Source organism: Haliaeetus leucocephalus, unplaced genomic scaffold (genome assembly GCF_000737465.1).
Source record: "Haliaeetus leucocephalus isolate CR32 unplaced genomic scaffold, Haliaeetus_leucocephalus-4.0 Scaffold395, whole genome shotgun sequence".
Lineage (NCBI taxonomy): Eukaryota > Metazoa > Chordata > Aves > Accipitriformes > Accipitridae > Haliaeetus > Haliaeetus leucocephalus.
In genome coordinates, this window is record NW_010972831.1 from 1,925,077 (window position 1) to 1,938,124 (window position 13,048).

A 13,048-nucleotide genomic window follows, 5' to 3' on the forward strand; every position below is an offset into this window, starting at 1 on the left:
GTCTCCTGTCCCGGGGGCTGGTGTCTCATCCTGCACGGGGTGGCGGGTCCCGTGCTCCTGGGTAGCGGGCTTCATCCTGACCGGGGTGTTGGGGGGGGGGGCTCATCCTGCATAGATGGGAGCATCTCCTGCCCGGGGTGCTCTGGGTGGAGAGGGTCTCATCCTGCCCAGGTGGAGGCATCCCATGCCCGGAGCGCTGCTGGGGGAGAGTTGGGCTTATCCTGCCTGGAGGGGGCTTCCTTTGCTCGGGGTGGTGGTGGGGGGGGACGTGCCTCATCCTGCCCAGGTGGGGGGAATCCCCTGTCCGGGGTGGTGGGGAGGGATATGCACCTCATCCTGCCCAGCTGCGGGCAATCCCCTGCCAGGGGCGGTGGGTTTGTGTGGGAAGGGTCCGCTGTAGGCAGAGAAGGGGGGGGTCCCGTCCTGCTCAGCGGTGTTTTGGAGCTCCCTTGGGATGCAGAGGGCAGGCCAGCTCTCGGGGATTGTATCCTGACAAAGGGATCGTCTCGCTGGGGGTGCTGTAGGGGAGACACCTCCAGCCCACGGTGCAGGGAAGGCCCTGACCCAGGGTACTGTTGGAAAGGGCAAATCCCAGCTGTGGGGAGGGAGCAGATCCCATCCTGCCTGAGGAGTTGCAGGGGATCCTTGGGATGCTGGACAAGGATCCAGTGGTAGGAGGTCGCATCCTGCCGAGGGAGGATCCCCTGTCCAGGGTGCCTTTGGAGGAGAGCATCCTAGCTGTGAGGGGGTCTCATCCTGGCCTCGGCGATCCCCTGTCTGAGGGTGCTGTTGGAGAGGAGATCCTCACTGTGTGGGGTCACATCCTGCCCGGGGTGTGCTGAGGGTGGCTGGGAAGGAGGAGGAGAAATCCCCTGCTCAGGTGGTGGCCTGTGAGTAGGATCCTAGCTGTGGTGGTGGGGTGAGGGGGTCACACCCTGCTCGGGGGCTGATCCCCTGCGTGAGGGGCACTGCCGTAAGGGTGGTCACAGCTGTGGGGTGTTCATACCCTGCCTGGGTGGTGTGACATCCCAGGGGTGCTGCTGGGGGGGGTCCCAAGCCGGAAGAGAGCATGGGAAGGGGTTCCCCATAGCAAAGAGGGCCTGAGCTTGGGTGGCCCAGAGTAGCAGAAGGAGGAGTAGTGCGGCCTGGGTTTAGGCTTAGCCATGGTGTGCAGGGTCTTGAATGATAATATACAGGGGAGAAGGGCGCTGGTACAAACACACTGATCAGTCTCGGGGTGTGGGACAGAAATCTGTGTCTGACGGGGGGGCTGGCTTCCTGAAGCCAGGCAGAGGAGCTGACAGTACTGCTGAGACAGCACTCTGTGGGCGATTGTTCAGGGCATACTGGAGGCGGGAGGGAGATCCACATATCTCAGCCCCGCCGGCGTCTGCTTCATTCCCTGCTGTGAAGAAATCCCCGCACGTGCGCTTGCAACTGCACAGGGCCAGCTGAGATGTAAGGCACGGTAAAGGCTTTCCCCACTACGCTTGCGGCTCTGAAGGACAATGCTGGACAGATTAACAAAATCAATATGAGGTAGCAATCACAGAGAGGTTTCTGTCTTCAGCGGTGTGAAATGAAACAGGGTCAAATGCATTGGTGGTGCAACGGAAGGGAGTAAAGACACAGCTGGGATGGACTTGGCCGGAGCTGGCTGTTAGGCTGAGGAAGAGGTCCCCTGACGAAGCCCTGATTCTCCATCCAAAACTCAACAGCTCTGTGCGGTAAAAACCCTGTAGGACAGTTATTTCTGTAAGAGCAAGTGTCCTAAACCTTTAACGTTGCAGGATAGGAACATGAAATCTCCAGAATAACTCTCCCCTTATGCAGATAACTGGCTGAAAAATATTTCCAGAGTAAAACTGCTTAAGATACAGTGCATGTAAAATGCTTCCTTGGTCTTGTGTTTCAGCCTTTGGAGCCCTCCACCGAGTCCCTCCATGTCTGTAGCCACCAAGGTGAGTTTGCTGTCCTGTTACTGCTTGTTTGGGTTACGTTTGTGTTTATGGATTTTATTCTGAAGTTATTTACTTATTTGGGAACATTTCTTGAGCTGCTCCAGAGTGAAAATTCATCCTTGTGGTATTTTTAGCTTATTTTTCTAAGGAAAGAAGCAGATGTGATTGGGTACCCTTGCTCTCCCTCTGTAACCTCTGAATTCATTTGTCTTTTCAACGGAATTTGTCCCAGGGGTTGAAGTTTCCTACATACAAAGTTCCTACGTATTTTGTGAAAATAAATTGCAGGGTAGCGGCCATCAGTGTCCCAAATAAGGACAAAGCTGATAAATTCACCCCACGCTATACATTGCAGAATCCACACAGGATGTTGTCACAGGAAACAGCTTTATAATTTTGCTGCTCACAGAATGTTTCTGCTCCAGTCATCCCAGGAGGCTTTGGGGAGAGATTTTTTTTTTTTTTCTTCTTCTTCTGTAAAATAGGTGATTCTTGCCTTTTCTGGACACACAGAGCAAGCAGGGAGGTTTGTCCCTGTTACTCTGTTCTTGTTTTTATTGTTGTGTGAATGTTCTTTTATACTTTTTTTTTTTTAATAATTTGAAAACTCCTGAGCAGTTCAGGAGCCATCCTAGAATCCTCCAGGGGCTGTAATAGTGGCCTTATCAAAAACTGCCCAGAAGAAGTCGTCTTGCACTCTTGCTGCCATCCTTATTATGTCTGAGGGGGCTGGAATCTGAAAGCCCACCATGCTCAGGAGGGACAGACAAGTCTTACGACCTGCAATGCTTTATTTGCTGCTGCAGTCTAATCTTTGTTAGTGTGCCTGGAACATCTTTGTTCCTTTTTAGTAACAGCATTCGGAGTTGTGGGCAGTTGGTGTCCTTTTTATCTTTGTCACTTCCTCAAATCTCACAGCAAATGAGGGTTTATTAGCTGTCACTATGTGGCCCGTGTCCACGGAGAGCTGGGTGGAGCAGGGGGGATGCAGGCAGGGCTGGGGCTCCTCTCAAGCGTGGTGCCTGAACAGCGAACAGCAAGGTGCCTGTGACCTTGAGGTGTGGCGCTGGGAGTAATTAGTACCACACCACGTGTGATTCTGGGCATGCATCTCCTCCTCCTAGGAGCTGGTAAGTATTTATGGCCAGAAGGGTCTCGTGTGGTGCAGCTCTGGTGGTGTTACCTGCCACCGCCGTGGTGGTCAGTGGCAGAGTTGTGAATGTGGTGATTAATCAGAGAATTGTGGTTTCTGTTCTTCAGAAGGCTGAGTTAAATGTCTAGTTTCAGATGTTTGTCAGAGTTGAGAAATTTTTGCTTGAAACATTTAGTGAATTCTGTTCTGTGTCTGTGGATGGCATGGAGATCAACCAGAGCCATTTGGCAGCAGCCTGGCTATGTTGTGGTGTAAGGAGGGGGTGGTTTGGACCTTGTACTTGTCTCTGCTGGCAGCTGTGGCATTCACCACCTGAAATAGTCTTGCTGCTTTCTTACGTCTTTCAGTGTAATCTCGTGAATCTAAAGATGCTGAAACTACCTGGAAGGCAGCTTGCTATTCCCCTTGGAATTGTCTTTTCCTTTCCCTGTGCTAAGAGCCACCAGTGGAAGTAAAGGAACAGGATTCTTGGTCAGATGTGGCTGATAAGTGGAGTGTGGGCAGTTCAGGAAACTTCCCACCGCAGAAGCTTGGGGAGTTCATTTGTTAACCCTACACAGCATTCAGCTCTGTGACTATTGGGGAAGTCTTGGGGAAGGACTGTGCCCATCTAAACTGAGCTATGATGCGCAATGGTTTGACTGAATCAAACTGTTTTCCAAAGAAAGAGCAAAAAGTGACTCCCTGAACATGCTAGCCAACATTACTTTGGTACTCTAAGGAGATGCATTTGGAGCCAATCTGTGATGAACTGTGAAATTAACTGTGAGCTTAAAACAAAATTATAAGGTGGAGGCATTATTTCCAAAGTGTCTTTATGTAAAACATTTCTTTTTATTAGCAAGGAAGCATTAAAGGGGAAAGTTAAGATGCCAGCTTTGAAATGAAAAGCCAGATGCTGTGCACCCTTCCTGAATTCCTGCTGGAGTAGTTCCTGGGTTTACTTGTGTAATCTTTCCTAGTTCTCATGGTCATTTTTACCAATTACAGATGGTCCTTTCTCTGTTCTGTGCCTTGCAAGCGTGATGGTATTTGGTCCATCATTTTTCTACTGACCGAGGGCAACTTTGTTTAAACGTAGCTTTTCCAGTAGTTGATGCTTGTCCTCTTCACTATCTCTTTTTGAACATGACTCTTTTGTTCCCTCAGCATTTTTCTCATCATGAGTTCTGAGTTAAATGTTCCAGTGGATCCTTCCACTCCTGCTTGCTGCTCTGAACCTGGCACAAAAGGCATGGATTATCGGGACTGGGTCCGGCGCAGCTATCTGGAATTGGTCACATCAAACCACCACTCCGTTCAAGCCCTTTCATGGAGAAAACTGTACCTGAGCCGAGCCAAACTGAAAGCTTCCAGCAGAACCTCTGCTCTGCTCTCTGGATTTGCAATGGTATGTGTATTTTGTAGCCACACTTTCTGGATCATGAAGGTTTTGGTTCACTAAAACCATCTATTAATCAGTGTTTGCATCCTGTGAAGAAGCAGGACGTAGTGTTGTTTTCTGAAGAGGCAGGAGGCATCTGCCAGGGGGCTTCTGCTTGGCTGCTGCTGAAAAGTTTGAGGCTGGCTCGCTCAAGGCAGCACAGATATATGAGCTGCCTAACAGTCAACCCACATGCTCCCAAGTCAGCCCTTTTAAAAATACTAATCCCCTACCTGCAAGTGATCCTAAGTGCTCCACCAGTGCTAAAGAATACAGGACCTGGGCTCTCCTTTGGGCCCAAGGCCATTTGTAGCTGGCTGCCTTCGCGTGAGGTTGCATTTGGGCGTGGAGCTTCTCCAGGCCACTGTGGTTGCTGTAGTCCTGAACATCATCGTAATTTACGTATGTGTTTTTTCAGGTCACAGTGTCTAAAATAAGGTGGAGGTTGGGTCACAGTCTGCCAGAGTGAAGTTTGCATAGCATGATCAGGGAGATCGTGTTATATGCTGAGGTGTGAGAAGAGGCCCTGCAGCCTTGGACCTGGTGTCAGAGGACTCTCTAGCCTGAAGGGAGGCAAACCTGGTATATTTGTGTCAGTGCTGCCTATTGGGCATAATCCCTGGTGCTTGCTTTGCTCTGTGCAGCACTTGGGTGTTATCTGGAAGCTATCGGCATAGGTGAAAATCACGTCAGGGAGCGAGCAAATGAACAAGACGGAGACAGCGGTCCAGTGCTCGGAGCTGTCCAAGCTGTGGTATTAGCAAAACACAGCCATGCTGTGTCAGTGTGAGCCTCTTCATTTCCCCTCCAGTTCTTGCTTACCGGGAGTGAGAATTGAAATCTGTTTGGGGGAGGTTTTCTGCTCAGGAAATGGGCAGGTTTGGTTGTTCCTGAGGTCTGTCAGATGAATGCGAAGAGGCAGAGGGCAGCGCCTGGGTGAGTGGGATGTGATGTGAAGATGTTGCATCCTGCAGCTCAGAAGCTGGGGGGGAAGACAGATCTTGGGAACTTTCCGGATAGCTTTCCTTGTTTTATTTTAGCTTCTTCCACTGCTTTTTCCTCCCCCAATCCCCCAGCACACGAATCATCTGTAACATTACAACAGTCTGGGATGACAAAGTTGGCCACCCAAAGTGAAGTTGGAAAAATGCAAGCGGGGAATTAAGGGGGAGCAGGCTGCAGAGGAGAGAGGGTGCTTGGTTGTTTTGCGATTCCTCTCCGCTTGCTGACTGCATGCAAGCGATGCTCATAAGAACTTTTCATGCAGCGTATGTTGGTTTGTAACCAAGCTTGTGTGCTGAAATGGCAGAAGGTACCTCCTTGTTTTGAGAAAGTTGAGTGCTTTCCCGTAGATTACTTTCACTGAGAAGCTTTCTTACTCTAAAAAGCCACTTGTGTGCTTGCCCTTTGTGCCTTTGGGTTACCAGAGTTCTGTGTTAGTCACTTGTGACTGTTCTCTTCAACATGATTGTTCAATTAACTTTTCATATTGTTGTGAACTGATCTAGGCAGCATGGTTACACAAGCAGGTGCCCGTGCTGGGGTGTGCTCTCGCTGGCATCACTGGGACTCGGGGAGGGGCTTGCAGCCCACCCGCACTGCGGGGCTGAACTATGTATCTGAAAACAAAGCATGCCTTCTCAACTCACACAACAGAAACTGGCTGAAAGTCCTTGGCAAACACGCAAAATGAACCATTTGACTTCTCTTTAAACTATTTAAAATGCAAGTCAAGTAAACACATAGGTATAAGTAGTGTTAGTTATAATCACCAGCTTAAGATAGTAAGTACACCTGAAATCAGTAACTGTTGGAAATAAAAATTTTTGCAATAAGAAATTCTCTTTACTAGCAAGCTTTTTCCCACCTGATTGTACTGGACCTTCCGGTGAAATCTGCGGTATCTGTTCCTACCAGGTTATTTCTCCACTGGTAATTCGCCATGCAGGTATTTGGTACATGGATGTTTACTCTCTAATAAGAGCATCTATTTGGCTATTGATGAAAGTAGAGAAGTTATTTAGAGTTAAATACTTTCCCTGAAGCCCTGTGTGCATTTAGCAGTGTAAACAAATGTCATACAGGGCTTGGCTATTGCTTTATTTACCTCCGTGTCAGTGTGTTTGATTCAAGCCAGTTCCATATTGGCTGAAGATTATTATGAGCTGATGGATATTTAATCAACAGGCAGTGGCTTTGATCCAGCTCCTTCTGGAAAGGCTGCAGAATAATGCGAACCTTCCTCATTACTCGATGCTGTCTCTGATATTTCTGGCAGAGAGTTGGGCAGATCAGGAGGATGTGGGTCCTTTCCAGTGCCAGGTCTGTTTGGAGGTGGGCTGTAGGGCTACTGCATTTGCCCCAGGGAGACTGCAGATGAATGAGATTTAGAGGGAGCGTAGGAAACCTCCTTAATAATTTTCCTGATGAAAATAAGAGCTATTGCTGCTAATCAGTCTTCTCAGTGCTTGTCCAATTGCTACAGGATATGTGTTTGATTTAATAAAAAAAAAAAAACAAAACCAAAAAAACCCAAAAACCCCTGACCTAACAGATCTACTGGAGTGATTGTTTTTACAAACTGCCAGACCATCTGTGTGAATGTAACATGGTTTATGTTAAGCCATTTGTCATCCTTTTGCTTGATACTATCTATCCTGGTCTAAATTTCTCAGGATGAACATCACCTTTGTTGTGGACAATCTGGGCTATACTGGTCAAAAAAAAAAAAAAACCAAACAAAACCCCAACATAATTGCATGTAATTTAATTGCAGTTTAATTCTAAAATGTTCTGAGTACTTGGTCCTTTAGCAAACTTGTGAGCATGGAGTTCAACAGGGTGATTCTCGAGCTTAAAATTAAGCCTATGCTGAAATATTCTGCGGCTCAGCAGAGTGCTCAGTGCCTTGCAAAGTCAAGCCCTTGACACCTTGGCTTCTGGGAAGAGGTTAAAATAAAGGGGGCTATTATCACGGAAGAGTATAATTGTATCAAACATGACATATTAATAGTTTTACAGACTAAGCAGCATATTTAATGATTTTTAAATGGGTTATGTCAGCTTGTCCTCTTTCTCTTATCCCGGTCAGAGAATGACATGATAGTTTGTACAGGGTAAAGCGATAAGAGCTCACTTACCTTTCCAGCTCTTGTTCAGGTTAAATGAACTGTTTTTCTGCCTTGCTGCCCTATCTGGATTGTTGATGTTTTTCCCTGAAATACCTCTTACTGAGCCATCAGTCAGTGTTAAAAATTCATCACATTGCACAGCTGAAGCTAGCCCTAGGGAATAGGTTAGTCTGGGAGGAAACATCCAATTAGCTCAAAAGTGCTGCTCATGCGAAGGATAACAAGTAGAAATTGATATGTTGACATCAGCCAGGCTTTCAGCTTTAATATAAAGCTATAAATTGAACATGCAGGTACAATTTCTATTCAGCTTGCTGAATACTATGTCTCTGGGTATTACAGCACCCAATAATGAACAATATACCTGCAGCTTTTCCTGGCTGATAGGGTGTGACTGACAATCACAGCACTGTACAAATTCACTGTACAGAACAGTGCAGCAAAGAATAAGTCTGATCTCCTTCTTGAATCAATACAAGGGGAACCACAAAGAGAACATATGCAAGGCAATGTGTAATGTGTTTTAATTAAATTGACCTTGCAGTGGATGGTGAAGCCAATCCTGCATTATTATTTTCTCCGCTATACAACAACAACCACTGTAAACTGTGAACAGGAACTTTTAAAAAAAACAACAGAAAAGTAAAAACCCCACATGTTCATAATCAGAACAAAAAGCTGGGAATGTCCAAGAACTGTCATGGTATTTTTGTGTCTCTAATATCCTAAATAGTTGATGTACGTATAAAATCTGGACTTGTAGAGATTGACCATTTGCTACCACAAACACATGTGTTATATCTTGGTTGCTACTAAATTTGTTCAGACTTGACTGTGATCCCCTCATTCAGGCTGCTGATGGTTTCAGAGTAAATGCAGGTAAGGCAGCAGTCATGCCAATGTAGGCACTTGCTTCCATCCCCTTTAATCATTTTCAGGGCTACCAACAGGGAGAGCATGAGCGTACCCCTAATCTTCCAGTGCCCAAATAATATTATTAACAAGTAATGACAGAGCGAATGGTGCAGATTATTATACAGAGTGTGAAATGGCTGCTTAGTGGTGGTCTCATGCGAACTCTGGATAAAGTAATCATGAGTCCTTTCTGCAAAATCCATCTAGCCCCCAAAATCGAGCTGCTTGTTCAGACTTTGCCTTCTTGAGATGGTCTTGAGGCAGGCATCCAAGCATCGGCTTCTCCTTTCCTTAACGCATCTGGCAAGCTCTGCCACGATGGAGCAGCAGGTCACCTGGGATCACCAGAGGTTGTGCCTGCTGCCAGGCAAGTAAGTATCCATGCAAATCATGAAGTGCAGCCGCAGATCCAAGCAAGCCACTAGAGAGCTACTAGAGAGCAATGTTTGATACGCTTGTCCACTGTTTTTGTGGCTTCTCTTAGCGCAAGGTTTCTGCAGTCCTTTCAGGGATGCCACCACACAGAAGTACTATTTTAATTCACAGGTAGGTTAAGTAATTTTACCAATTCTTATGCTAAACCAGTTAACAGGCCTAGGACTCCAGTTCTGATCTCAGAAGAGCCCCCTGCTCTCTTGTGCTTATTCTGCTTGTTAAGCTTTATTTGATTCAATTAAAAATAGAGAGCTTTAGAGACATGCTATATGATAGCTTTTATTTTAAGAAGACAGATTTCTATCTGAATCGTTGGTTGTTGAGCACGCCCATAAGCCAGTAGCTGTCCACTTCTGCTGTGTATATCAGTAAGTTATTAGCTCTCAAGGGAGAAATTTGAGGATATAAATAACTCGTATCTGGGCATATTCATAATAAAAACGAACATACAATGTTCTGAGAATAGAAAGCAGCTATTTTAACTATGGACTAACTTAAACTGTAAAGTAGCTTGTGTGCTTCCCATGGGGGGTGGTGAAACCTTGCTGGCTGCTGGCCAGAAGAGCTGCTTGCTTTTGCTTTTCTTTATGCGCCTGAAGTTGAAACTTCCTGCACCGCAGCCACAAGTGATGAGCGGATGGAGAATGTGTGATGGGCGGGTGGGCTGGCTAGCAGGCTGTCAGCTGCCTCCGAGCTCCACTTGTTGTCTAATGAGTTCCTTCTGTTGTGTGTTTGGTTTGATGCAGTTCGTATGGCTCATGGTTGCAAGGAGAGATATGTTATTTCAGAAAACTACAGGGCAGAAATGTACGCATGAGCTTTCAGAAAGGCCAGGCTGCAGACTGCATCTTCACTGTACGTCTTCATGGGAAACAGAAATGATCCATCTAGGCTGCCATTCTAAAAAGCACTGGAGTGTGTACTTGACCTTAGGTGTTCTTCAGTAAAGATGCTTTCCTGGATGAAAGCCTTGAAAAGAGAAAACTAGCAGCTGTTGACAAGCTTTTTGTTCCTTTCCCCCCAGGTTGCCATGGTGGAGGTGCAGCTGGAGGTACAGTACAAGTACCCCCAGATGCTGCTGATTGCTTTCAGTGCCTGCACAACAGTGCTCGTGGCAGTTCATCTCTTTGCCCTTCTCATCAGCACCTGCATTCTGCCTAACGTGGAAGCAGTGAGCAACATCCACAACCTGAACTCCATCAGTGAGTCCCCGCATGAGCGCATGCATCCGTACATCGAGCTGGCGTGGGGCTTCTCCACCGTCTTGGGGATCCTCCTTTTCCTTGCGGAAGTTGTGCTTCTGTGCTGGATAAAATTTCTGCCTGTGGGCTCCATCCCGAAAAATGAGACCACCAACGTTGAGAAGCCCAGCGGCCATGCAGGTTGGCAGTCAGCGCTGGTCTCCACCATCATCATGGTCCCAGTGGGTCTGATTTTTGTCGTCTTCACCATTCACTTCTACCGCTCTTTGGTGCGGCACAAAACGGAGCGCCACAACCGAGAGATCGAAGAGCTTCACAAACTGAAAGTGCAGTTAGATGGGCATGACAGAGGCATGCAGGTAGTGTGACAGAGGCAGAGGCTGCTTCCAGCAAATCTGCTCAGCTGAGGCTAAGAGCAAAATACCTGTTTTGCTAGTTGATGAGACGCACCAGTGATGGATTGTCTTGAGGCTTAAATATGTAAATGCTAATTGCCTGCCATATATAGCTGTGGGTTCTAGGGCTGTTTCAGATGCTGAGGTCTCTGGCCTGTTTCTGGTCCTACACACTTGCGTACTTAAGTTGACACTGTCATGGAGTTCAAGATCAAAACTTTATCTACCTTAACATTGTTTCAGGTAGCCAAAAATCTGTATTTTTTACAAAGGCAATATTCTGTTGCCAAAAGTAAAACTGCATCAGCTGTCCAAAAAGCCAGTGTGTGTGTGTGTAGGACCTGTCTTATGTGTCAGAACTCCCTGGCTGTCAGTGCAGCAGCAATTAACTGGCAGCTCGTTTCTAGAGCTGAGCTGGTTAATGTGGGTATCTGCAACTGACTTGAGGATGTCCAGGAAAGCGCAATAGAAATGGCAAGTGTTGATCACCTTTGTTCCAAAGCAAGTATTCCATAAATACATAACCAGAAAGAAATCAGCCTTAGCTCTTATGTTCTTTTCTTGCTATTCCTTACTACATTTTTACAGCTGGGGAGGTAGAATTTTGAATTGCAGGAGACTGGGAAGTTCTGTCGTACTTTTTTCAGCAACATCTGTCACTTTAGACTGAAATGAATGCCAAGATCATGTGTTTTTTCCCAATAAGAGACAAGAGTGCCCAGGGAAGGCTTACAGGTGTTTTAGTTTTAACAAGGACATTCTTAAAACAGAACAGTGACAAGGAATTTAATGAGACAAAACTTTGAAGGACTAGAAAAGCAAGTTTCAAGAAGGTAAGGAGTGACAGCATATAGCATATTGTAGAAATCTGTCACTATGTCATCTTCATTTATGTATTGTTGTAATGCCTTTTGCCTGGTTTGCTGGAGAGAACAAGCCCCAGTCCTGCGTGTTTCATCAGTTATTTGGTTGTTTTTGTCAGCTGTAGCATTCATCTGTCAAAAACGAGTGCTTCCTTCTCCCTCCACCAAAGCTCCTCTGGTGGAACCTGGAGCTGTACTGGCGAGTCTGATGGAGCTGGATCCAGCAGGAGAGCTGTGTGCCATTAAAGAGCTATCACGTTTCACTTGAGCTGACTTTTTTTTTTTTTCAGCAGCAGAGAAAATGACACTTGCAAGTCTGTATTGCTTAGCAAGGGAAGCTTGTAAATTCTATAGCATCCTTGTGAGTGAAAACGTCTGTAAAAATGATTTTATGATTTATGGTAACTTTGTGGAGGGAAAAGAGTGTTTTGCAATCATCAGCTCTTTTAAGGGAAAGTAAGGCTTTCTGCCACACAGGGCTGAAAGAAGCATAAGCACATTTTCTTGGCCCTGATCTGTGCTGATCTCCTGCTCTGCACTCAAACATTGCAGTTTCAGAGTCTCCCAGGCTTTATAGGTTTCTGAAATCATTAAGGATGTTTGTAATGTTCTATTTAACTCTGGTCCCTTATTCCACCGGGATTTGAGAAATCTAATGGCAGTGTATTACATGTCAGTCTCCCAGAAGGGAGAGTGCACGCAAATCCCAGTGCAGCGGGGTGACACTATCCCAATATTCCTCTCTGGTGAGGGCCTTGGGAACCCAACTCTTATCTCTCTTGTTTACATGCGAGTTTGAGCATTGCTGAACAAGTTGCTTAGCACTGTGTCTGTGGCTTTCATCTGTTGTTCTTGCCACAGTTGGCATGTACCATATTGGCTGATGTGCAGCAAAGAAAATAGTCTTTGTGTGCTTAAATGACTAGTCTGTACTTATGCACATACACAAAAAAATGAGTATCCTCCAGGAAGTGGGTGGTCATGAAATTCATACCATCTCCCCAGAAGTCTGCCTTCTCTCCCTCCTCTTTTTACCATAATAAAAATTAAAGGTTTACACAACAAAATCAGAGTTGAGTTTTCTGCCAAGTATTACACATGTAAGCTCTTCTACCAACAAAATTTCTATTGTGAGGCCAGAGCCAGACCAGATAGGATGAATCTCTCATCTGTACTTTGCACTCTCCTTTAACATCAGTAATAATAGGACTCTGTGCGCTGTGGAGCTCAGGAGGTTGTTGAGGAAAGTACAGAGCCATTTTTGCAATAAAAAAAGTTTCACAGTGTGCATACAGTGCTGCAAAAGCAATGCAGCTCATTTGGAAACAGACAAATGGTTCATTTAATTCTTTGCAAATATAATAAACCTCAGCAAATGGAGAAATGCAGCAGAAACTCTGCTTTGATTTTGTAGAATAACTTGGTGAGTCTTTGGGATTGGATGCAAGATGAGTCTCAAGGCAGCACATTTGTGACTGGAGTGGGATCGCCTTACTCCAGCAGGGAGTCTGAGGTACGGTTTGAGGTGGTGTCCCAAGGGTGAATGCACTTCAAACAGAATAATAATGTG

The 13,048-nt window shown here is 46.1% G+C and overlaps 1 protein-coding gene across 4 annotated transcripts; it reads left to right on the forward strand.

Annotated features, from left to right (window-relative positions):
* The first annotated feature begins 1,287 nt into the window (after window positions 1-1,287).
* Window positions 1,288-11,759, forward strand: ORAI2 (ORAI calcium release-activated calcium modulator 2). Of its 4 annotated transcripts, XM_010573529.1 has the most exons (4): window positions 1,288-1,755; window positions 1,916-1,961; window positions 4,264-4,504; window positions 10,043-11,759. In XM_010573529.1, the coding sequence occupies exons 3-4, from the start codon at window positions 4,277-4,279 to the stop codon at window positions 10,586-10,588; spliced, it is 774 nt and encodes a 257-aa protein (XP_010571831.1). In that variant the 5' UTR covers window positions 1,288-1,755; window positions 1,916-1,961; window positions 4,264-4,276; the 3' UTR covers window positions 10,589-11,759. The 4 variants fall into 4 exon arrangements, with proteins under 4 accessions (XP_010571831.1, XP_010571830.1, XP_010571832.1 ...); XM_010573528.1 differs by having other exon boundaries at window positions 1,288-1,961; XM_010573530.1 differs by lacking the exons at window positions 1,288-1,755; window positions 1,916-1,961 and adding an exon at window positions 4,956-5,119 and having other exon boundaries at window positions 4,425-4,504.
* Window positions 11,760-13,048: the final 1,289 nt, after the last annotated feature.

Excerpts from the sequence above, each read along its gene's own strand:
- ORAI2 (XM_010573528.1), top strand. The coding sequence starts at position 4,277 with ATGAGTTCTGAGTTAAATGTTCCAGTGGATCCTTCCACTCCTGCTTGC. Across the intron at positions 4,505-10,042 it reads TGCTCTCTGGATTTGCAATG|GTTGCCATGGTGGAGGTGCA; the intron begins GTATGTGTATTT and ends CTTTCCCCCCAG.